This window comes from Nipponia nippon, unplaced genomic scaffold, assembly GCF_047370975.1.
Source record: "Nipponia nippon isolate SJK-2023a ecotype South Korea unplaced genomic scaffold, ASM4737097v1 scaffold_16, whole genome shotgun sequence".
NCBI lineage: Eukaryota > Metazoa > Chordata > Aves > Pelecaniformes > Threskiornithidae > Nipponia > Nipponia nippon.
The window spans coordinates 316,437-341,786 of NW_028262332.1; the positions used below are offsets into that span (position 1 = coordinate 316,437).

The 25,350-nt window shown below is 45.3% G+C and overlaps 1 protein-coding gene across 1 annotated transcript; it reads right to left on the minus strand.

Moving 5' to 3' along the window:
* Positions 1-52: 52 nt before the first annotated feature.
* MAN1B1 (mannosidase alpha class 1B member 1) lies at positions 53-24,636 on the minus strand. The gene is made up of 13 exons (XM_087752446.1): positions 24,407-24,636; positions 22,012-22,120; positions 21,176-21,312; positions 19,960-20,120; positions 17,663-17,772; positions 16,201-16,386; positions 13,858-14,006; positions 13,032-13,220; positions 11,456-11,646; positions 9,903-10,023; positions 7,324-7,521; positions 6,887-7,018; positions 53-6,002 (listed from the first exon to the last, which is right to left on the minus strand). Exons 1-13 carry the CDS (start codon positions 24,539-24,541, stop codon positions 5,799-5,801), a joined length of 2,022 nt encoding a protein of 673 aa, XP_087608572.1. The 5' UTR covers positions 24,542-24,636; the 3' UTR covers positions 53-5,798.
* Positions 24,637-25,350: the final 714 nt, after the last annotated feature.

Below are 25,350 nucleotides of genomic sequence, written 5' to 3' on the forward strand. Positions count from 1 at the left end.
AGCTGTGTATTAGTGACCAGTAAAGCACACTTCCACTTGAGACATCGTCAGATCTTTTTAAAATAAATTACAAGTTTATTAAAGTGTGTGATATCATTTCATGGCTTGGTAGTATAACCAAAGAAGATAAAAAAGGATACTTCTCACCTTCCCAGGTGGAGTAAACTCCTCTTTGCACATAAACAGGTGGGTTCTTACCTACTGGAATTACTACGTACCAATAAATACTAGCGTAATTGCAAAAATATTAAATCCTGGTAATCGATCGGATCCCTCAGTTGATCCATTTACAATGATTTTGAGTTAGCAGAGGAGCCTCCCGGGTCATCAAAGGCTCGCGTGAATACGCAGCCAGAGCCACAGCGTTGCTTCTGTTGCGCTGCTCCAGCGCAGGGCTTTGCGGTAGGCGTTTGCACTGCGGGGCCCTGCCTGCTGTCACAGCACCATCGGCTCCCAGAGCAACCTGGCAGCCACTGATGTTATTTCACAATATTTGGGTGCTGACAAAGGGGTTTTTGTATACAACCCGCTTACCTGTTCCCTGTTCTTAAGCACAAAAGGGCAAAGCTTCTGCTCCACGCCCGACACCGAGAGGTGCGGGAGGAGCAGGAACGGATGAGGCCCATTTATTAGACCTTTTGGATACGTACAAATGAAGGACAACATATGGAAGACCCAATTAGTCAAACTCCAGCCCCAAAAGAAGGACGCTTTAAGACTGTTAGTGGAACTACATCCTCAATAAGACCCGTATCTGCTCCGTTTGTGCTGATGAAAACCACGACACCTCTGCTAAGAGCTGCCAACGTCCCTTTTGCTCATACCCAAGTCGGGCGTCCGGTTTGTTGCTGAAACCATGGCTTACACAACACGGCCGCTTCCAGCCTGACTGAGATGCTCGAGTCCGGTACTCACCCTCCGTGCTCACGGACCGCCCCAACCTCTCTGACTCTAGACTTGCGGTGCCCCAGCAATTATTCAGCACCACATTAGAAAAAAAAAAAAAAGCAGACAGCAGTGGATGTGTCTGCAGAAAGAGAGGACTACATCTTGCTCGTATTGCCCTTCTAACAGCATCCCTAGCTCCCAGCGAGCAGGCACCCCGATTAACCAACCCAGCAGCACGTTACAGCAGCCAAATTCAGCGAGAGTCTTTTGGAAAGTAACTGCGAGCACCCGCCTTTGTCCAGGCCTTGTGCTGGGCCTTGGAGCGAGCGGAGGCCCAGGTGCCTTTTGACCTTCCCGAAGGATAAGAGTTCTTTAATCCTCTTATAACGAACTATACTGATCTCTTATTTTCCTCTTGCAGTGAGTACTTGCCCCAAGGGAATCCACGGAGTGCGAGGGACACAAATGGTTTAATTTATATGGAAGGATGAACTAAAGGCTTTCAGGCGCTATGGCAAAGGGATAAACAAGATATGCATGGACTTCCATGCAGATGATAGATGAGCAGTGCTGAAAATAATTACAAAAACCGGCTTCAGAAACTGTGGCAGAAGTCTGAAGCCGGTGCCACAAACATCCATAACGTTTTGAAGCCTTAAGCAAGGAAGAATGGGATCTAAGCGGAAAACCCTGGTTGTGCGGTGCTCCCCGAGCTGAAGGGAAGAGCCCACCCGCAGCAGTCACCGCTCCTCACGGGAACGCTGCTTGTGGCAGAACTTGGGGGAACACGAAAGCGGAGTGCAAGCAGAGCGATTGACCCAGAGCCCCATCCGGGGTGCAGCCCCCACGCTGGTTTAAGACCTGTAGCAGCGGGGTTGTTGAGAAAAGGCTTCTTTATTCTGTCATCATGTACCAGCATGAGGAGCACGACCAAGATGGGAACATTGCACAGAACAGTAAGAAGCGTCTCTCTGGCCACATGTCTAAGTCAGAGCTTGAAAACTGATCACGTAAATCAGGAGGTTTTCCTGGCAAGCACACGTCATCCATTTCTGAAGAACTCAGGGTTGGTTTTTAGTGGAAGCTGAGGCCTCCAGACTCGGACAGTAAGCTCTAGCAGTACTTCAGAGACAAAAAACCCCAAGCCATTCTTCCCAAATCAAAAGTCAGGAAACACTTAACCCTTCTGCTGAAGCAACAAGCTTCCCAGGCAGCATCCCGGAGCTACCCTGGCACGTCCGTTTTACTGGTCTGGTTAAATACAGAGCGCAGCACTGGAACTCAGGAGCTGAATTGCCTGTGGGGTTGTTTCTAGGAGTGCACAGCTGAAGGGAAGGAGTCTTAAAGGGCAGGAGAAATTCCCAAAACCGTGTAGAGGTGGTAGTTGCAAAAGCCTATCCTGTCCGCATCCCTCATCACTGCGATCTCATGCTGGTATGGAATAGGAAACAAAGCGGATTCTTTGCCCAACATGTGGAGGAGCAAACACAGCTGTCTCTGAGCTTGGCGTGCAACATTGAAAATCTTGCTAACGGAGAGCCAGTCAGCCACCACCACGGACCTGGCAAAACTGCCAGTTTCTAAGATCTGTAGTGAGACTTCAGTTCTCAAAAGGTTCAGAGATGAGATGCTCACCATGGCCCCATCCACCTGTTGAATTTTCTTTCAGCAAACACATATGTATTTTTTTCCCGAGCTGTGGCTTAAAGCCCGGAGCGTGAGACTTCCGAGTCCTGCAGCTGTGCAGCACTCCGTGGCTCTGCCCGTACCCATTTCTGCTTCTCAGTGACCGTGTCAGTGAACAGTATAGCTGGATGGGACTGGGGTTTGTTTGTTTGTTTGTTTGTTTTAATTAGACAAGGCACTCAAGCTCTTGGAGAGAAACCAAGGCAGCTCTTTGTGCAAAAGGACAGAATCGCTGGCTGAAGAGATGGCCTTTCCGCAACATTCGACTTGAGCATCAGAAGCGTACCAGTACACTGAAACACCAAAATGGATTACAGACCCTGCAGTTAAGGCTTTGGTTCAAAGAACCACAGAGTACTCAGAAGAAATCTTTTCAAAGACGTGCAAAGCTTCTGTTGTGCTGCGGCAGCACATAGTGGAACTGAGGTGGGCTGTGAAGCTCAGAGACTAATCTGACACAACCCATTACGTTAAGTAAAAATAAATAAGCAATTAAAGTGACCTTTGCAAAAGAGCAGGAAGAAGCAGATGAGCTTTTATCAGATTATTTAGGTTTGTGCCATTTCACGTGATATAGGAGTCTGAAACAAGCATTTGTTCTCAAAGGTAGAGAGCGCCGAAGGATCCTACCCTCAGATTGAAAGGGCGAGGGCAGTAAAGCCACACTTTGCAAAGAGATTCACATTCCCAGGAAGAGTGAGCTAGAAAAGAAATCAGTTGGACCAAGAGGCTCAGCTAAAAGACAAGAAGTGTGTTTGGGAAAGTGATGATTTATTCTTCTCTCCTTCAACTCATTACGAAACAGATTCTTGCTCTCAAGCCAATCATAAGGCAAAAAAATTATAACACAGACTCCCACAGTCCCATTTGTCGAGTCGATTATGTTAAGACTAGTGTAAGACTTCAACGACAGAAGAATTCTGGTGAGCATTTTTATGTATTCCACTTTCTAAGAAATCTCTTTGTTTCCTCAGTCGGACTGCCATAGAGGCGAAACACCAAACTCCCGAACTTTTACCATCCATAGCCAAGTCATTAAGAGTTCAATACTAGCTTCAATCGAAGGCACAAGGCCAAAGCAACACAAGTCAGTAGGACCTGGGCAGTCTCACTGCATGTATCTGGGTTTTTTTTCTTTTTTTTTTTTTTTTAATCTCCAGTTTCAAGCCTTCAGCTTTTAGCGAAAGCTCAGCTCCTCAGAAACACAAACCTGCTCCACAAACAACACACTGAAGGTGTTTCCTCCCACATTTCAACAGCATTTTCCTTCTTTGCTGTTATGTCAAAGAAAACAAACAGCTTAGGAGCAAATCAGTTGTGCAGACGAAGGCTACAGCTACTGGATTCCACTGCACACGTAAGTGAGAAACTAATTTCCAGGGTTACTGGTGGTCTGTGAACTGGAGGAACATTAACATTCTGCTCAAACTTGTCATGTCTTGCAAATCCCAGGGTCCCTCTGACGACAGAAAAAGGTGCATTTAAATAATTTGTAAAAATTTCTCCATTTCCATAAGCCATCATTAGTACATGGAATGATAAATATGCTTTAAAAGACTTAACAGTGGTCCCAAGGGTAACTTCTGACTCCAGCACACAGAACTGATCGGCATAAAACAAATAAAGATGCATCTTACTTCACAAATCAAAGGTTACAAATACTATAAAATAGATATCCCCCCCTCAGCCACTGGAAAATTAACCGTTACAGTCAGATTTAATTAGTTCCGCTTAGCAGCCCTAGATTTAGAGGGGACTGTACCTCGCTGTCGCTACCACGCACCTGCGCACTTCCCGCCGCTCCCGTTCATGCGAGGGGAAAGGACATTTTGGTGAGAACAACCTCTTTAAGAAATATGAACAAGCACATTTCTGAGAACTTATCTGTGAATACAGGACCGTCCAAGTAGCTACAAAACCAAAAGGAAAAGCACTATAGAAAGCCGATTTCCAAATTCATGTTTTAAAAACTATTTGCACATATAAAAATGAAAGATCCCAGGGCTCCCGTAAGATTTGTAAAAAAAAAAAAAAAACAAAAAAACACAACTGGGTCTGCTTTGTCTTCAAGCAACTGAACAGATTTCACTAATTCTACTGGGACCAGGAACTGTTGTAATACATTTAGACTGTCTGCTTTTAATACTACTAATGAAAATACTTCTACCCAAAGTACTTCTAAGGAAAAAAAAAAAGGAAAATTTCTCCACGGTCCAAAAAATGATGAATAACATGAACTTTGCTGTACAGTTGTAAGCTTGTTTTGAGTCAACAAACACCTTACAATGCAATGTCTGGACAGGAAGGGACGGAAGGAGGCCGACTTCGAATTATACCTAATGTGCTCACAAGCTTTCCCAGTGCCCAACCTCACAAAGCAGCTTTCAGTCAGAATACCTGAGTCTAACTGATGCAAATAATATATAAAATGCATGTGTAGTTTCACTTGCGTTTCACATTATCTCCTGCATTCCTGCAGATAAGTTAAAAAACTGCAATACCTCTACAAAATTATATACCACTTTGAGCCAAACCAGCAGCAAATTCTCTTCCATCATTCATTTCAGCCACAGCTTGAACAGATTGTTCAAAGTGCTCTATAAAACTAAGACACTGTACAAGATGCTTTGCTGCCACTTCTTCTACCGTGATGCAGCACAGCTCGGTAGTTTGGAATGAGATCAGAGTATCAGTAGCAATACTGACAGCTTTGCTTCTACCTGGGACAACGTTACAGTTCTTCATTTATTCCACTTACCACCTGAAACACTATGCGCTCTTAGGAAGGAATGGTGCTGTAACCGAGTGTTTCGGTGAGTCCAGAATAAACCAGAAACCTATAGGCTTATTCCTTCTCTCCAGGGACAATCCTGTGCTGTAAGACAACTCGCTGCATTCCCGATATTTAATGAGCATTTAGTAAGACTGACAGAAGTGAGCTCTGGTTCACCAGAGCCCCGTGAATGTCATGGTCCACACTACAATTATCCTCTGAACCTCATCAATACCAGGAAAACCAGCTTAGTATGGCACAGCTTGTCCATCCCAGAACCAGGGATTAGATTTAAGACTGACATGACTTCTCCAAACCAGAGATGCTTTCCCAAAGGTTTTGTTTGTTTTAAGCCAAAAAAGGTGCAATATAGCATCTCTCCTCAAACCCTGAAAAGTAAAGTGACTTGAAGATAAAAACGCCACCATTGGAAGGTCTACTGACACCCAGTCTATGCTGGCACCCAGATAGGGAGTGGATGAGCTTCTGTGTTAAATACGTATTTGTCAAGGTTGATTAAGTCTATGTCATCTGAAAACAGCAGAAACATGTATTTGAGTGTTTCCCCAAGGAAGAAGCTCTCCATCTTATCTCGTGGCTCTGGATTACTGGGATTCTGGACGTTGTTAATGGAAGTATAACCACCTGTGGGAACCTGTGCAAAAAAAAAAAAAAAAAAAAAGCAGAAATTTTGTATATTTCAATAATCTAAAATAAATTATTTTCACTTCTTAACGTCCAGATGCACTTGGAGAAAATAAGTGCTAAGAAACAGACCAGCATGTTTTTCATTTCATACTTGTTTTTCATTTACATATAAAACTTCAGTTATGAAAAAAATCTCATTGCATTTTAAAAGAAACCACAAGGATAAAATGAAGCAAAATGTCCATTTATGCTTAATTTAAAGAGGTGGCACAAAGAACATCCCCTTGAAGCTTCTGGACAAACGTACAGCAAGTAACCAGTGCAATTTCTACATTAGAGCTGGTCAAAGTATCATACCTATTCTCTTGGGAACAGACCATGGATATTTCATGGCCACTGGCACCTAGGCCACACTTTTACAGCATATCAGAGCGGTATCTCCATGAGCACTGTAGTCAGAATGAATACAAAAACATTAAAGCATTAATGCCATTTTGTGGCAATTTTTCTTTTTTTTTTTTTTTTTGGCAGCTTCAACCAAAGGGTTCTTTCAATTCAGCCAGGTCCTTCTCAGCTTCTGAATTCTAAAAAAGATCGCAGCAGAGATTCTAACAGCTTCCAAGAAGACGTAGAGACACTTTGGTAGTCTGCATACAGCTGCTGCATTTTACTTTTCCATCAGTGCAATACAAGCTCTTTCCCTGAATGTACTAAGTAATGTATCTCAAACCTTAAGGCACTGCATGAACTGAATTTTTCTGTGTGTTCTTATGACCTTCCCCACAGGTATTTGATGACTCTTGAAAGACAGTAGGTTTCCAAAGTTCTCGTTAGAGAGCAAGTGAGCAAATACAGTCCTGACAGAACAAGGTCATTATAAGCTGACCTTACCCGTGTGTATTTATTGAAGTTCTGCAAGATTTCCCAGCCCCAGTCTTGGTATTTCTTATCACCAGTGAATCTGTACATATAAAAAAGGCTTTCCACAGTTTCTGGTCGCAGTAAGTTGTGCCTGTCTGCAGGCTGCAAGAGAAAAAAAGGCAAGAATAATTCAGACAGGGAATTTCCTCAAGGACACATGCAGGAAGAAAAAACAGTGATTCCCATCTCCGTCTACCCCAAAGAGTTTATTATGCATAACTCAGCTGCTAAATACACTCCAGGAGTAATTAAAAACAGGGGCTAGGGTACACCTAGAAAGCGAGGTAGCAAAAGAACAAGCTGCTCCACACCAGAGCACATCACCAGTATCCAGCCGGGAGGTTCAACAGCAGGAGAGAGATACAGAGGAATCATGGAATTACAGCCCAGGCCAGCTATCTGTTCACCTTGATTTCCACATCTTTGTGGCCCTTTTGTGCATGAAGATTGAAGTGTACGATCTCCGGACTCAGGCCTGTCTCTACTTGAGCATACATCTCATAACAGGTTTCTATGAGGGCTTCAGCCAATTTCATATGATCGGCCGTCAATCCATTGTGAGCTCCCAGTGCCAAAGTACCAGGCAAAAAGCAAACCAAGTGATCCTGCAAGACAAGACAACTGTTACTGGGGAAAAAATTACAGAACAAACAGGTAGTTGCGTGTGTGCGGGCCTCTCTGTGTCCCCGTGTGTCTTTTTTTTTTTTTTTTTTTCTCCAAAACACATTTCAGGTACCAAGAACTTGAGGGTAACTTTTTAACGATCTGATGTAATGTAGCATGAGGCAGGCAGCACTATTACAGAGACATCACTAATTTGGAAAATGTACAAGACTGTGTGTTTTTACCTCAAGTTTCTGAAAAAAAAAGGTCTCGTGTCAGGGCAAGGGGGAAGAGAGCGTCTTTCGGTTTACCAGAAGTATACATTTCATACCAACTCATAAAGGGGGGTGAGCAGAATCACCTAAAGGTTTCTCAATAGAGACAGCTAAAGGGACAACATACAGGACAAACTGATCATCCGAATTTAATTTTAAACATAAAATGGAACAGAGATGGGAGTCAGTCACAGGAAACAAAGCTTTGGAGAAGGGGGAGAGGTCAGCTGAAGGGAGAGTTTCATTATTCTGAAAGAATCCCCTTAGCATTATTGTAAGAGACATCTGCAGAGATCATTAGATCCACTGATACAACGGGAAAACACCGATAAGCTTTCAATCGTACTTCTGCCTGAAAGCTCGCCCCTTTCTTGCAACTTTGTTATTTGGGGTAATAAAAAGCTATTACCCTTCACGTCTACAGAGCGCCAAAGATGCAAGAGCACCATTTTTCTAGGGAGTCTGGGATACAGCTGCCTCCCAGGCCCACCACCGGCTCTCCTAGACCTGCACTCTTGTTTACAGCCAGCCGAATGCCACAGATACCAGGCACCTTGAACAAAAAAACTCTGGCTCTTCGTGTATGGAAGAGGCGCACCTAAGGATGATCGCGTGAAGAGCATTCATAGAATCACAGAATCATTAAGGTTGGAAAAGACCCTTAAGATCATCGAGTCCAACCGTTAACCTATCACTGCCAAGGCCACCACTAAACCATGTCCCTGAGCACCACATCTCCCCAGCTTTTAAGTACCCCCAGGGGTGGGGACTCAGCCCCTGCCCTGGGCAGCCTGGGCCAGGGCCTGACAGCCCTTTGGGGGAAGAAGTTTTTTTCTAATATCCAACCCAAACCTGCCCTGGCGCAGCTTGAGGCCGTTCCCTCTCGTCCCATCGCTTGTTCCTGGGGAGAAGAGACCGACCCCCCCCGGCTCCAGCCTCCTTTCAGGCAGTTGCAGAGAGCGATGAGGGCTCCCCTCAGCCTCCTCTTCTCCAGGCTGAGCCCCCCCAGCTCCCCCAGCCGCTCCTCCCCAGCCTTGGGCTCCAGCCCCTGCCCCAGCCTCGCTGCCCTGCTCTGGCCACGCTCCAGCCCCTCCATGGCCTTCGTGGGGTGAGGGGCCCAGCGCTGAGCACAGCATTCGAGGGGCGGCCTCACCAGTGCCCAGTACAGGGGCACTATCACCTCCCTGCTCCTGCTGGCCACACTATTCCTGATACAAGCCAGGATGCCACTGGCCCTCTTGGCCACCTGGGCACACTGCTGGCTCATGTTCAGGCGGCTGTTGACCAACACCCCCAGGTCCTTTCCCGCCGGGCAGCTCCCAGCCGCTCCTCCCCACGCCTGCAGCAGTGCCTGGGGTTGTCGTGACCCAAGTGCAGGACCCGGCCCTGAGCCTTGCTGACCCTCACCCAGTGGCCTGGGCCCATCGCCCCAGCCTGGCCAGGGCCCTCTGCAGGGCCTCCCTGCCCTCCAGCAGATCGACACTTCCACCCAGCTCGGTGTCACCTGCAAACTGACTGAGGGTGCCCTCGATCCCCTCATCCAGATCATCGATGAAGATGTTGAACAGGACCGGCCCCAACACTGAGCCCTGGGGAACACCACTGGTCACCGGCCACCAACACCTGCTTCTTTTGTAGGCAAATCTGAAACGCCAGGTGTGCAAGTGTCCACATATATTTTTAAATTATGGAAAATAGATAACACATAAAATAGGCACTGCCTCAACAGTTTCAGGCACTGGAATTTTATGACCAAAAGAGAAAAAAGAGAAAGAAAATTTGACTCCAGCTCCAAAACGTTCAGTCTTACGGGAACATAAATGGATTTACTAGAGTAACTCAAAGAGAAGGCCCCTGGTTTGCACAGGTGAGACTAGTATCTACAAACCAGTTACTCAGTACTGCCATCACACTGGCTATATTGATAGGCTTGGCTTTTTCTTTTTTTTTTTGTTTAGTTTGGTTTTTTTTCTTTGGAGGGGGAAGAGGGCAAGGCAGCACAGAAGCTTTGCACGTGCCTGTCCATATGTTGATGTTGGGGGTTTTTTGGTGGTGGTGGTTTTTCTGTTTTCTTTTGTTGTTGTTTTAAATGCAGTTACGCTTCTTACCATCTTGGCACTGAAATGGCCATGAGCAAGCTCTCCGACAAAAGTGAGCTTCTTGGGTTGTGATCTCTGAAGAAGATGCTTTTTCACTCCTTCTATGGCTCTCATATAGTCTTCCAACAGTCTGCGAATTAAAATCATTCCCAGTTGGCTCACATACATGCAGTCAGAACACATTTAATCAGAGCTGATGTTCAGCACAATCCTTTTGGAGACTGTTATTTCCGTCTGAAGAACAATATTTAACCAAATGTGAAAACTGACAAGAAAACCTCAAAGTCACCATCAACTGGACATTAATTAGTTATCACTGCCATGGAGCACTATTGGGTTTACTTGAAAAGTAAACTAAATAATTTAAGTCTTAAAGAAAACGTACCCCCAACTCTGTTTCTAGGCAGTAACCAGATTTTATTTCAGGAATCCTTATAAGTACAGTAATTGAAATCACAGAAAATCTAGGCCAGTAAGGACCTCTTGGAGGTCTCTACTTCAACCCTCTGCTCTGAAGCAGATTCAATTAGATAGGCTGCCCGAGGGCTTATCCGAACAATTTTTTAGTGTCTCCATCCAAAGATGTAGTAGTATCTCCATCCGAAGATGGAGGTTCAATGACTTTGAGCAATCTTTTCCAATATTTGACCACTCTCATTGTGAAACATTGTTTCACAGTATTTCATTGGAATTTCCCTTGTTTCAAAGTACTTTTATGTGGAAAAAGCCCTGTTGAATAATTCCATTTTGAGGCTCACAAAACGCCACCGTTCGTGGTCCCAAAGACAACGGTTCTCTGTTTACAGTGAGGTACGGCTTGGAAAAAGCAGTGATGCAAACTGCCTTTGTAGTGAGGCACCTGCTTTGATATAAGACGATGCCTCAGAGAGACACGTTGTCACTCTGTATGCATTAAATCCCTCGACATGAACAAGTCTAACATCATTAGGTTATAAGCAGACAAAAACTGCTTGGATTTTTTGTCTTGTTTTGGAGGAACCCTTGTTTTCCAACACCTCTAATTCCTCTACTCCTTGCAAACATCCTGTTCCACTTATCCAGAGCAGATAAGAGCAACATAAGAGACCTAAAGCAAAGTTTACACAAACATCAAACTTTAGTCTCCTCTTCTAAGCAAAGTTATTCCTTATGGATTAAATCTCCCACCTCAACCATCTTGCAGGATTCACCTTTCCCTAACAAACTCAGAGAAAACGCAGACATCGCTGGTGAAATGAAGTATCATCAGTACTTCAGAAGTGTCTAACTATGCTCCATATTTACTGCAAAGACTTAATTCTCTTCTGTCTGTAACACTCCTCCCACCTGATGTGCTGAGGAAGAAAAGTGTCCTGAGGAGGAGAAGTTTTGAGATCAAGCCTAACTCTCATGCGGTTTTCACATCAAGTTACTCTTGCTTCCTTGGCTTGCTTTTAAAAACAGCGATGTTTTCAGTCGCCTGTTAGGCACGCGCATTATTTTTCTTCAAGCAGCAAACTACAACAGAAAGTTTTACAGCTCACAAAATTCTCACACCGATATGAGAAGTGGAAAGAACTTACTCGTTTTCTTTTTTCCCACCCTGAATCCATTGCTTGAGCAAATACTCATAGTAGCTGTCAGCTCTGGCTCCCAGAGTATAGACACCCAAGTGAGTGAACTGCCCGCTATTGGTATTTATGAACATAGGCACTAGTCCATCATTTTTCCCTGAGAGGGTGTGAACGTGCTTCATCACCTCATCTACAGCTTTCTAGAAGAAAGAAAATAGCAAACATAAATTACAGGTAGAATCATAGAATCACAAAATTGTTAAGGTTGGAAAAAACCCTTAAGATCATCAAGTCCAACCATTAACCTATCACTGCCAAGGCCACCACTAAACCATGTCCTCGAGCACCACATCTCCCCGGCTTTTAAGTACCCCCAGGGATGGGGACTCAGCCCCTGCCCTGGGCAGCCTGGGCCAGGGCCTGACAGCCCTTTGGGGGAAGAAGTTTTTCCTAATATCCAACCTAACCCTGCCCTGGCGCAGCTTGAGGCTGTTTCCTCTCATCCTATATATGCATAAATATATGTATAAATACGTCCTGTATAAATAATGCATAAAACTGGCTAGTAACTTCAGGCCGATAACAAATCTTTAACTACCCTTCCTCAAATTAGCATCAGGGACATCAAGTTCAGCTCGTGCAATACATTAAATACAGGATTTCAAACTTGCTGACTCTCTAAACATCATGTTCTGGATACATTTAAGTACTCTGAAATAATTATAACTATTTCCTTTCCTTCAAGTAAGCCCACTCAAAAGCCAGTACCACGGCACGGGGCTATCATCTGACTTACTCATATTTGCAAAGTAGAAGTCCAGCTAACATAACAACTACGTGAATCATGCAATAGCTAAAACTTCTTTAAATAACTGCGCTCTTCAAAACTTGAGCTGTGGAGACAGTTTAAAACAATAAAACAACATCGCCAAACAAAAAGAAGAGTGGAAAATACTCTTTTCTCTGGAATTCTTTTTATTTCAACTAACTTTTCCTTATACCGTGACCTGCGGTCAGACCCTTACGTAGTGAGTCGCATTTTAGTTCTTTGGATGGCAACACCAAGGTTTTGTTCTTTGCATTTAGATAACGGCATCAAGAAACTGCACACAGAATTCTGACCACATTAAGCAAGGCACAGTTTCACAGGCCCCTGTTTAGCTTAGTATTTTTTCAAAACCTGACAACCTAGTGTCAAACAAAAATGGCAGTGATAAAAACTGGGGGGGTCGGGGGACGGTGGGGATGGTGTTTGTTTTGGTTCGGTTGTGGTTTGGTTTTGCTGGGCTTTTTTGGTTGTGGGTTTTTTGTTGGTTTGTTTTGGTTTGTTTGTTTGTTTGTTTGTTTGTTTTAAATCAAAAGCTGTTTCTGAGGGAGAAAAATAATTATTCACCTCCCCTACTACTTTTTGGTATTTAAGAAAATAATTGGAATTACTTTGTTTCTCTTCCTTCCCTCACCTAGAGCTTCACAACTCCTTTAACGGCACTTAGAGACTACAGAGACCACGTGTATTGATGGAGAGTCAGCAGTGGAGCTGTAGAGAGGTGGAAAAAGAGGAAAACATCGACTGCTTCTTCCATACCTGGAATTTCTCATCTCCAGTGAGACGAGAGAGCTCCCTGAACTCCAGCTGAATACTGGTCACCTCTGCCACAGTGCTGTCGGATGTCCAGCGAGGTGGATGCGCAGTGCCCCGGCCAATGTTGACATCAGAATACGGTATCTTGGAGGGGGTCTTGAATGCTGGCATAAGCCTGTTCCCAATGTCTTTCTAAAGAAAACCCAAGAGCACAGGACAAAACAACAAACAAAAAAAATAAATATACACACACACTCCACTTTAGGTTTTCTTTCACCAAGCAGACAGAAAAAGAGCAAACAGCAGCTTAGTTTTAGCTGGTGCAAGAAAGCCAAGAACTAAAAAGGGCTGTGGATTTATTCATAGTAATGACTACAGAGTTTCTACCTTGTTCCTAGTACTGCATGCCTCACTTGAGTCTGCAATCCCTAGGCAACGTGATGTAATTCTGAAGTCACTGATCGCATCTAGCTAATCTAAAGAGGAGGCTGATGCTGTTAAGACACACAGAAAGGGAGACAGAAGACAACTATCGCTCTTTGCCAACCATTTCTTTCCTCTTTTGTTTCATGTTTTATTACAGTCAGCTCTCCATCAACAGGAGAAGAGGCATATAAGAATACCTGATAAAACACAGCAAGGCTCTGAGGTTATCCAGAGAGCAAAAAGAAGCACAGGCTTAAAAGATTAATGGCAAATCCCTTTCCCACCACTTTCAGATACGAAACTGTTAAAAAACAGCAACATTTAACTTCCTGATGGATCTTCCTTCAACTTTGCCCAACGAGGAATGCACAGCCCGGTCTCCTTTGTAAGACTAGTCACTCACAGCTTTTTCCAGGAAGAGGCTGTCTCCAGAGAGGTGGTAGGTGCTCAGCAAGCCCCCCAGGATTCGAATAGTGCTCTCAAAGAGGTTCACATCCACGTTTTTATCAAATACTAAATCGTTTGCTACCCATTTTCTTGCTTCTTCAAATTCTGCAAGGTATAAAAGGTAGTTCAGTTATGAACTTCTGGCATGTTCCAACAGCTGGACTAGAGACATCAGTACTCCATACATCCATGACAGTTACTTGTATCTGTCTACAGAGATCATCATTTTAGGCGGAAAACTAAAATGAAGAGCATGCGCTGGGAGAAGTTTGACTACCATCAGTGTAATTCTTATTCAGCAGGCACCATAGATGCATACAGACAGAAAAACCCACCAAAATAAAAAGTTCCTAATAGTCTAAAAAAAAAGAAGAAATTGAGGAATTCTTCATTAAAATAGCCCAGAAATTGAGATCTTTTAGGTCCTTCCATTTCACTTGTCAGACAATTAGTTACACTTCCACAAAGGCCTTCTGAACTTTTTAAATTACATCTTTTTAAACCAAAGCTGGTATCTACCAAGATAACAGATAGCATTTTCAGTTAACAGCCATTAACACCTTTAGTCTAGCACTGTCCTGGGAGCCTGCCTCCTCCTTCAGCACTTAACCCATAAAATCCCGACAGCCTGCAGTTTTCTCCCCAGAAACAAAACCGGTTGTTTATCACACTACTAATTCAGAAAGGAACGTAAAAAAAGCCATTTTAGATTCAACGCTTGGCTTAGCAGCAGCATCACTCAATGACTGCTCTTGCACAGGGTCTAACTCCATGGTGCATGTGAGTCGGCTTAGCCTTCACTGTTAGAGGCATGAGCTATCTCAAACCATCTCACACCTTCCAGAAACTCCTGCTGGTGAGCAGGCACAGAAGAACAACCAGTTTCCCAGAAACGGAAGGTATTCCACAGCAGATTAAAGCAAAAGGACGCCTCTGGGTCCTCATGAAAAAAAATGGCTTGGACGTTGGGTAGACTGAGGAGAACCACAGAACCATCCCTGCTGTCAGATGCGGGCACTGTCTAGCAGTGCAACACAACAGGTGAGGTCCTCTTGCACAGAAGCGTTAGCATTCATCCGCCTGTAAGAAAGACGGGCAGCCTCAAACAGAACTTCCATTTATACAGCATTTGGTATTCAGAAGAAACCCCAGGAGCTTTCTAAGGCAATCAGCAAAAGAACTGCTATAAAATATGAAGAAGCCTTCACCAAGAAGCCGTTTTCAACACATTTAAATTACTAATAATTTATTTTAAAAGCTCTATGCAGTTCACAATTAATTTTTTATGGGAAAAAAAAAAAAGCAGCACGCTGTCAACTTGATGAAACGTCAAGATAGCCTGCTCAGGCCTAGAGCTGCAAACACAGGATACGGAGCTTTCGTTTGAGTTAATATTTTACACAGACTTCAAAGGTAGAAGAGACAGACCCAAGAAAGACTTCCACTGTTTATTGTCCCCCTGCTAGCAGCTCTGTTCTTCCTATCTTGACACAAAAAATCGCATGATTGACAAGTTACAAAGGTGGCTATCTACCAAGGTTAAACAGATACAGTTCCAGAAATTTTTAAATACCACTAAAAAAACCCCGCACCACAAAAAAACCCAAAAAAATTCTTAAATGCAGAATTTTTCTTAAATCATCAAATAATGATTTTTCTTAAATATGAATTGCAGAATTTTTGGCTCAGTTTTTAAAATCTGTTTGAAAGTTTTCTAAAATAGTCACTTCCAGAATAGCTGTGAAAAAACACGGAGCGCAGAGCAGTTCAGGAAGGAGGCAGTGAACACACCCCTTCTCCATCCATTGATTCCCTCCAGAAACAACCTTCTTGGATCCAGATATGAAATACTGATCAGAGATGTGATAAACCCAACCGAGGAGCTTTCAGGCTAACTACCCACGACCGACGGGCAGGAATCCTACAGTGGCTGTATAATGGCACAAAGGTAGCACTAGGGTTTTAGTACAGAAACAAAAATCGGGACGCTTATTAATACATTCCTCAGTTTCTAGCAGATATATCCATCGTTACATGTAACAGCGCAGTATTTCTTTTCTAGCTCAAAATTCTGTTCCAAGAAAAATGGTGTCCTTTAATATAGTTAGGGGGTTTTTAATATTTCTTTTTATACATATTGGAGAGATATATATATATGCATATACCCTCACAGGAGAACTAAACTTATTGACCGCGTGTAATAAATGTTTCTCTCAAAGAACTCTGAACATGTACTGCCCGAATAGAAAATAAGGGATTATTTTAGAGGGAAAAAATGGAGGAGGAAAAAAAAAATTACCTTCTTTTAAGCCTAAAATCCACATGGTATCCAAGGCGTCAATTAAGGTAAGCCCAAGTCCAAACCACTCGCTGTAGGACTTGGACAGAGGCTTCAGCTCATCATGGCCCCAGGCAAAATCCTTGTATCCTTTCCACGCGTGACGGAAGGCTTCTATCACAGCCAGCTGACGCTCGTTTATGGGCACTGCAAAAGGAAACCAGCACCTTGCTGAAGACTTCTGCAGGGGAGTGATGCAGCTATACCAAACACCATTTTGCTGCATTCTACCCAAAAGAAACTTTCTGCCAACTAAATGGTCAGTGTAATGGAAAAACCACCCTCAGATTATTCTTTTCAGTACAGCCTTTCCTCTGTGGAATAACCAGTCAATGTTTCTGGTAAGCAATTCAGCCAGGTGGAAAGAGATCTCTCTCCCTGGCAAAAAAAAAAAGTCACTTGTTCAAATAAAACATTAAAATAATCACATACACAGCTGTTAGATGAGTATCGCTAAAGCTCAAACACCTGAAAGTAAGGAAATAGCAGAATTAAGATTGCTGAAATCAACTGTAATTCAGCTGCTGAATACACATGCTTAACAATACAATCCTCATACTTTACTACATACCATTTCTTCATCATCGTCCCCGTCTCATTCATTGCTTTCTGCTAAATTTAAAATCAGTTGTACAAAATGATTTCTCTTCAACTTTTAATTTAATACAAAAAAGAAAGAAAATTTACAGTTTTCATCTTGGGCAAAGTCTTTGTCCATGGTTCTCCTAAAATTTTTGCTCACAATTCGCCATGAAGTTGAGCTTATGTTACACATCCAACATGAAAAATTTCAAGCCTATTAGCTGGAATTTTGCAAAATTATAAACAAACAAAGATTTCTAGAGCGGGAAACTCCAAGCAGCGTAACTAACCCCATATACATTAAGCTAGCAAAAGCCAAATACATCACATTGTAACACGCCACGTTTCTTGTATCAGAACTTCCTCATACGAACCCAGAAAGCAGAACAACAGGTTCTTTACTCCACTACGACAGCAACTGCAAAAACAACTCCTACAGCTTTCTGGTGAGCCTCAAAAATAGTTCGGGTTAATTGAGGGAGGAAGTCACCTTCCCTGTATTCACAGAACAAAAGGAAAAGGAAGCTGTCCCGTGCAAGCCCTCTCTGTTTAGACTGTCCTTTCCTGGAGAAAAGAGGGAATGTCTGCCTCCTCCCAGAGGCTGTATTTCCAAGATTTGTCACTAAAATTTAGTTTCAAATTCTGAAGGCTAATAAGCGTGAAGGCTGTCATGGTGGAATAAGGACACTGAAAGCCTTGGATGTTCTAGGTAAATAATCCTTCGTATGCTTTTTGTTTCCTTTAATTACAATAAATAAAATAGATGTGTGTGGGGAGGAATTGCACAACTTCAACCATAGAAGTGAACAGAAATAAAAGTATCATTAACCGTGCTGTTTACCTGGCTCCTTCTGGTCTTCAGCTTCCACAGATGAAGGTTTTTCTGGTTCCTTTATTTTACTAGACGGAGGTTCAGTGCTCTGGTCAGGTTCTATCACTGCTCCTCTCCAGCTGCAAGTACAAGGGGTTGTAATTAAGACTTCATTTGATCACAGAAAGTCATGCAAATGAGGGAGACTTATCTCTGCATTTCCTTTTTCTCACAATACTTTGATAAAACAGGAGTTGGATTTTGTATCAAGGATCAAAATAACTATGTTGTCCACTAGATAATTTTTCTGGTCAAAGAAAGTAATTTCTACCAGAGAAATTTTACTGGATTAAGAAATGTGTCTTACAGGCTCTTGGAATTTCATTAAGTATCTTGGCAATGGAATTTAATAAAGAACTTCTAAAAAGAATTAAAACACCTGAGAATGCTGCATTTTATTATCTACCAGCTCTGAAATGATCATAGGAGCCCCTAACACTAAACAGTACCACACAAATGATGATCATCAAAAACTCATCAATAAGCACAAAGGACTAGCTGCTTAAAGTACTTGCTTTACTACCACGGGGTTCACAAGCCTTCCCTGCCACCACAGATGCATAAATCAGTTATTACAGTTTTTTATTAAGAATCTCCTGAAGGAGAAGTCTTTCAGAATGGACTTCAAGTCAAGCCAAGTTCATATCAAGATCAAACAATCTCAACCATGCTGTTTAATGTATAGATATAGAATCACAGAATCGTTAAGGTTGGAAAAGACCCTTAAGATCATCAAGTCCAACCGTTAACCTGTCACTGCCAAGCCCGTCACTAAACCATGTCCTTGAGCACCACATCTCCCTGGCTTTTAAATACCCCCAGGGATGGGGACTCAGACCCTGCCCTGGGCAGCCTGGGCCAGGGCCTGACAGCCCTTGCGGTGAAGAAGTTTTTCCTAATATCCAACCCAAACCTGCCCTGGCGCAGCTTGAGGCCGTTCCCTCTCGTCCCATCGCTTGTTACCGGGGAGAAGAGACCGACCCCCACCTCGCTACAGCCTCCTTTCAGGCAGTTGTACAGAGCAATAAGGTCTCCCCTCAGCCTCCTCTTCTCCAGACTAAACACCCCCAGCTCCCCCAGCCGCTCCTCATAAGACTTGTGCTCCAGACCCTTCACCAACTTCGTTGTCCTTATATGTTGCCTTTGAGTTCATGATATGCCTCTTAAGGGAACCAGGCTTACAGCACCTTTAAGGTTTATATTGTTTACAGTCAGCATACCTTATGACTTACATAAATCCCATCATTTCATTTCTTATTTTCATTCTTTAAATTTGTAACTAGTCTTCACTATGCTTTCATTGCTCTCCTAAGTTTTCCTGTTACCACCCATTTAACTCTACAAGTTATAGCATGAGCACAGGAATAAACCACTTCAAGTCATTCTGAGAGATTTCAGATAATACCAACAGCCAAAACGCTGCTGCAGGCACGGTTCTGGTGCTATGACCAGCTCAGCTGCGCCGGTGCTGAGAAGGACACAAACGTATAAAAAAACCAAGCCTAGTGTTCCAAATCTTAAGAACCTCTGCTGAACTGGGAGTAGTCTTTTCTACATCTAAGTTACATCCCTTCAGTTATTGCCAAGTCAAAATATTTCAATCAACAATATCTTAGGGAATAACATAGTATAAATATAATCACAGCAGCACAGACCCTTTGTAAAAGATATTACTATATCTGCATAAGGGGTCTTTGAACTGTATGATTAATCTTTTTAAGAAAGCAGTAAGAATATCTTGTACGGTTACATGCACACAACTACATACACGTCTACGGCTTCTGCCAGTTCCACTTGGGCCTCCTGTGATCAGTGGCATCGTACCCCTGACCAACACGGACACTGGTGTAATTTTCCAAGTCTGGCCCAGGACAATGACACTTGTGACAGTGTTATTGCATTGGTACTAGTACATTAATATTTATTCCAAAACAAACAGCAGAAACCTACAGACACCGAGAATTCTCCTGAGCCTCAGGAGTGTCTAAGCGCATTAGAAATACAGCCAGCCTGGTAGGGCTCCAAATCCTCTGCCGTTCTGCGATGCAAACAGTAAAACCAGAAAAGCTGCACATTCATCGAAATTAAAGAGATCCGCCTAGCAATATCAACAGCTGCCAGGCCAGACCTGAGAACAAATATATGCAAGGAAAGAAATCAACCTCAGACACGAACAACAAAACGCCCTTACAATTCCCACTCCAACATCCAATGGATCGTGGCGGGGGGAGCGGGGGAGCACTGTAACTTGCTGGAAACGTTTCTACCTGATAACGGATTTCTCCATTTTCTCTTCTTTATCAGCCTGGACCGGCTCTTCCTCAATCCTGCTGGAATCATGTCGGGTCTTCAGTCTCACATCCCTCCGTGGTGGCTTGATCTGAAGATTGGAAGGACCGCGCCGGACATGAGGCGGTTTTGGCGGCTTCTGAGAAAATAAAGGAAAAAAAAATGTGCTCTGTACATTGCAGAGATGGTAAATTTCAAACCATAAATCAACAGCACTCCAGGGTTAAACATAACTTAAGATAAATCTTACTTTGATATCGTATCAGCATGCAAGTTCTGCCCTGAGTAGAAGGTACGCTAAAGAACTTGGTTTTTTGTTTGTTTTAAACTTTTGGTAAAATTACCCAGTTCTTAAGTTTACACTGATAAATTACTTTTAAACTACCTCTACTGCTACCAGATATTAATTTAACAGAAGGCACTGCCAAAGGATTGTAAAGATATTTGATTCCATTTTACTAGGTACAGTACATTTTTATTAGAATTAGCAAAAAGCATGCCAAAGAAAAGCTTACACAATGCCAGTGTTGGGTAATACCAAGAATTACTACACAGTAATACATGTACATTTGTGCACGATGAGGGAAAGATTTAATACAAAATTTCGTATTCATTCACTGGAAATCCCCAAATTCATGAGGTAAATACACAAAGAGCAACACAGTAACCAGTGTTCCTCTCCTCCACTAGTGCACGCAGGCAGTTCGTGTTTCTTTCCCAAACGTAACCCTTCAAAACCTACTAACTTCTGGTCTGTTTGCTGCTATTTTTCCAGCTACCAGAAAAGCTGTTCCAGTTCAGTGCGACACCGACTGTATCCTACGTCTCATGTTCAGCCACAACTATTTAGGCTCCTCACACCAGCAAGACTGACGTCCAGAGCGCTCCAAGTCCAAACAAATTAATCACAGCAGGAAAGTGAAGCCTCCAGTAAGAGGTCACTGTGACCTAAAGTCCTGGCACTCCTAGGTATATCAGTGATTAAGAAATATTATACTGAACACATAAATAAAAAAGGTAAAGCCAAGAAACACTATACCAAAGCCTTTCCTGAGAGGAGAGCGTTCCACCCAGAGCAGACTTTTATTGCAAGTTATAACGCTTTTCTCCTCAACAACTGTTGGAACCAAGCACCATCTGCAGGTTTCACAAACTCTTTGGTAGCTTTATAAACCTCATTTCTCCTCATAGTACCTGTGGTGAAAGCTCTGGGTAGTCTCCAAGGTTGGCATCTGCTTTCTGGGGTGCTGGTAGAACGGCTGGATTTGCCAGCTTTAATCCAGGAATTTGTGGTTCTGTTCTCTGATCATCCAACGATTTGTTTGTTAGGCCTACACACACAAAACTGCTCAGCACAAGGAATCAACAGTTTAGGCTCCAGCTAGAAATTTGTAACAGTTTGCAGCATTCGCATAGGAGATGCGCCTCCAAAACGCATTTCCGTTCACAAAACATTGATGAACACACAGGGATTGTTAGATACAAAGCGTCCTTTGGCATTAACACTCTCCCTAAGGTACAAGGAGGCTGCTAAAAGGCACATACTTTTTTTTAATTACTATTATTTTAGCTTCTCAATACAGGCAGTAAGATAATATCAAAGGTAAACGTGCCTTTGTATTGTAGAAAAGCTTGGAATTTCTAATCTGATGGACAATCAAAACCAAGAGAAGATTATCTTATCCTACTGTTTAGGTTTGGGTTACAGATACCCACGTACAAACATAATTAAAAAAAAAAAAAAAAAAACCAAACACCAAACCCAAAACACTCCCAGCCTCCAAATCTTAATTAACTAAAACAAAACATTGCTCTAGTCAAGATAAATGATGAAAAGGCACCTGAAAAATATTTCTCATTAAGCAGAAACAAGTCATTGAAACACGTCACATAAAACCATCTGACAACTACGCTTTAACGGGTACACCCAGTCACTGTCAACAAAAATTAAAACTAGCTATAAGAACTACAACAATCTCTTAAATACAACACACACATTCCGGTCATTCTGAGCTCTGCAGAACACGTACTTTTCCAGGGTTCCCCCATGCTTGTGTATGAAATGACTCCGCAGACCGCCAAGAAGGCAAACAGGAAGAGAATTACGCTCCGCTGTAGTCGAGACAGCTGCTTCCATTTCTTTAGGAGAGAAAATAAGTAAGAGGAAGAATATTTAGCACGACATTAAGAGCCTACTCAGTCAAAAATAAACTCTTATCGGTTTCATTCAGAGCAAGAAACGCAAAACTGAGTAGGTTTAATTTTACCCTCTGTTTCCAACTGCAGACATCCATCGCTTATTTTCTTCGACGATAGAGAAAACAGAAATATAACATGCTAGCATACGGCACAGCAGGCTCGGAGAAACATCAGAGCCACTTGCTGCAAGAACCTCAGGGGCTGCCAAGCGCCGAGATTCCCAGAGAGCATCACCGACAATGCGCTGACTTTCATCCCAGCCTTGGCTGGCTGACCCGTGCATCTGGCCAGGTATCATCAACTGGGAAACGAGCCAAAAGCCTCCTGCCTCCCTTCTGGCCGGGGAGGTACTGCAGAACGTACACGCAAAATAAGAAACGGAAGAAAGTGGTAGGAAAACTCAAAATGTTACCGCAGCAAAGAAGAAAGGCTCAAAACAAGCTAAGCAGCAGTCGCCGGACAAGAAAAGCCAGGCACCCTGCCTCTGACAAACACGTGTGGAACCGTCACACAGAACAGGTCCTGCCACCACAAAGTCACCAATGCGCAGCAACATGAAAATGAAGTAAACCAACAGAACAACGAGCAAGACAAACCCACAATGTTTTCAAGTTGAGTCCTGGGCAAAAATGTGCTTTTAAAACTGAAGCATATACAACAAAATCACTAAAAGTCAGACAGCAAATGCTACGTTAGCCTGAGAGAGAAGTTTCCTCCATTTAGAGAGAGCAGTTGAAGTTAACGTTTAACTGCTAAATTACCATTTTGTTAGTTTTCTAACAGTCCTATCAAAATTCACCAGAGCAGCATTTGCTACTGGTTTTGGCATACAGAGAGGGTGCTTCAGTGCCAACGCTACGCTTGGGAACAACACGCAGTTTCCTACAAACCACTCTACACCCCACAGCATTCCCGCAGTCCTCATCTTCTTAATAACAACCAGAGGCTGCAAAGGTTTCAGCGAAGAACTGTCCGTGTGCTCGCGCTGCTGGGTTTCCCGTTTTCCTCCCGCGCTGCTGACAGCGCAGCAATCCTGTACGCCCTTCCCTACGCACACCACAAGATGCTGATCCAAGCCCTTCGCCTCTACCTGCACGGCCAGCCGTATCATCATCTCCCAGCTGCAGAAGGATGCTTGACACCCAGCAGCCCTGTGTTTCTTCAGGGTAGGATGGGAAAAGAGGCAGTGACTGTGGTGTCTTGGGGTGGGTAGGAAGGAGGCACAAGAATACAGGAGGGCATTCACCACCGTCTTACTTTTTTTTGATGACAAAGAATAAGGATAAAAGGAAGGGTGAAATATCTTCTGCCCTACCCCCACATTTCCCTAGCTGTAATAAGAGAGAAGCTGCCATACTGTGTCCCTAAACAAGTTCTTCATATGCTTCATCTGACACCTGTAAAGCCTCTATAGCTGCCTATACCTCATCTCCTATCTGCAACACGCGTTACCTTGTCCCTTTGACTCACATCTTCCCACCCCCGGTAAAGCTGCCTGCCCACTCCCTACTCCCAAGCAGACAAGATGGTCAACTTCCACACCGCTCTGCTGGAGGCCCCTCTTCTCGCACTCAGCCTTCCCGCAGAAAGCAGAACTGTTCCCTTTACCCTCCTCCCAAGGCAGAGGGCAGGGCTCCCCCTTCAAGCCCTAAAACAGGGGGAAAAGGCACCGAGACCAAATCCCCCCCCCCCATACCCCTGCCCAGAGCACAGCGGTGCCCCCCAGACACCCACGAGCAGAGGGCAGGCTTCCCCCCGGACGCCCACCACGTCCCCCCGCCCCAGCTTTGTTCACAAAAATTAATTAAGATACGACTGAGGGCAGCCTCAACCAGCCTGCGCCCCAGAAACCCCACCAGGCGGGGAGCTGCCACCCGCAGACGGCTCCTCTCAGAGCCCCCGGCCCGGGCCACCCCTCCCCAAGGCCCAGGCCGTCCTCATCGTCGCCAGGGCCCACAGCCCCGGCCCCCTCCCCCGCTCGGAGCGGGGGGTCCCAGGCCAGGCCCCCCCAGTCCGGCTGCACCCAAGCCCAGGGTCGCCCCTCATCGCCCGTCCCCCCCCAGCCCAACGGGCTCCCTCATCGCCAGGTGCCCCCGCACCCGGCTCGGGGGTACCCGCCGGTACCCGCCAACACCGGCTCCCCACCGGCTCCAAGCCGGGCCCGGCCCTCACGGCCCGCAGCCCCCCGCGGCCCGGGTCCCCTCAGGGCCCGGCGCCCGCCCTCACCCGCCAGCAGGAGCGCCGCCTCCAGGCCTTGCTGTTATTGTAGCCGCCGGCCCCCACCGCCTCCTCCGGGCTGAGGGTGACGGAGATGAAGTCCCGTCGCGGCGGCGAGGCGGCGGCGGCGGCAGCCGAGTACATGGCGGCGCCTCAGGGGCCGCAGCCCGCCCGCCCGCCGCCCTGCGCGCCGGCCGCCATCATCCCGCGCCTCCCAGCGCGCCGCGGGACGGAGCGGCCGCTTCCGGGTGCCGCTCTAGCCCCAGAGCACTTCCGGGACTCTATGGCGCCCCTAGCAACAGCCGCGCCGCGCCCTAGCAACGGCGGCCGCGGGGCCCAGCGGCCCCGCCGCGGGCAGCCATGGGGCGGCGAGCGGCGGCCCGGAGCGGCGGGGAGGGAGCGTGGGGCTCGTCCTCCCCACCGCGGGCAGGGAGGCGGCAGCCGCGGCCCGCACCGGTGCCGCGGGGGCCCTGCGCCGGCCGCCCACCCGCAGCAGCGGCCGGGGATGCCGCGGCGCTCGGCCTGGGCTTGGTCCGAGCCCCAGCAAAGCCAGGCGCCATCCCGGCACCGGCGCCTCTTTCGGGCGGGGGCTGGGGGCGTCTCGGGGCTGAATTTCTTCGGCTCCTTCCCCGTGCTGGCCCTGGCTTTCTGTGCTCTCGCCGCGTAGCCAGGCCCTGCCCGGCGAGGGCTTCGGCTGCCCGGGCGGGACAGGAGGCGTGAGGAGAGGCTGGGAGCCCTCGCTTTTCCTCTGACGTGATGCAGGCCGCTCACAGAAATACTGGCGTGAAAGAAACATAAATGGAAACGCGCACGTGGGAGGTCATCGGGAAAAACCGCTCAATGAGAACTGGCAGCAGGGCCCGCGCGCTCGCCTCAGCGAGCTCGGGAAGGCGCAGCTCCCGTCCGGCTCGGAGAGCCGCGCTCCGGTATGGCCGCGGCACCGGCCGCGCAGC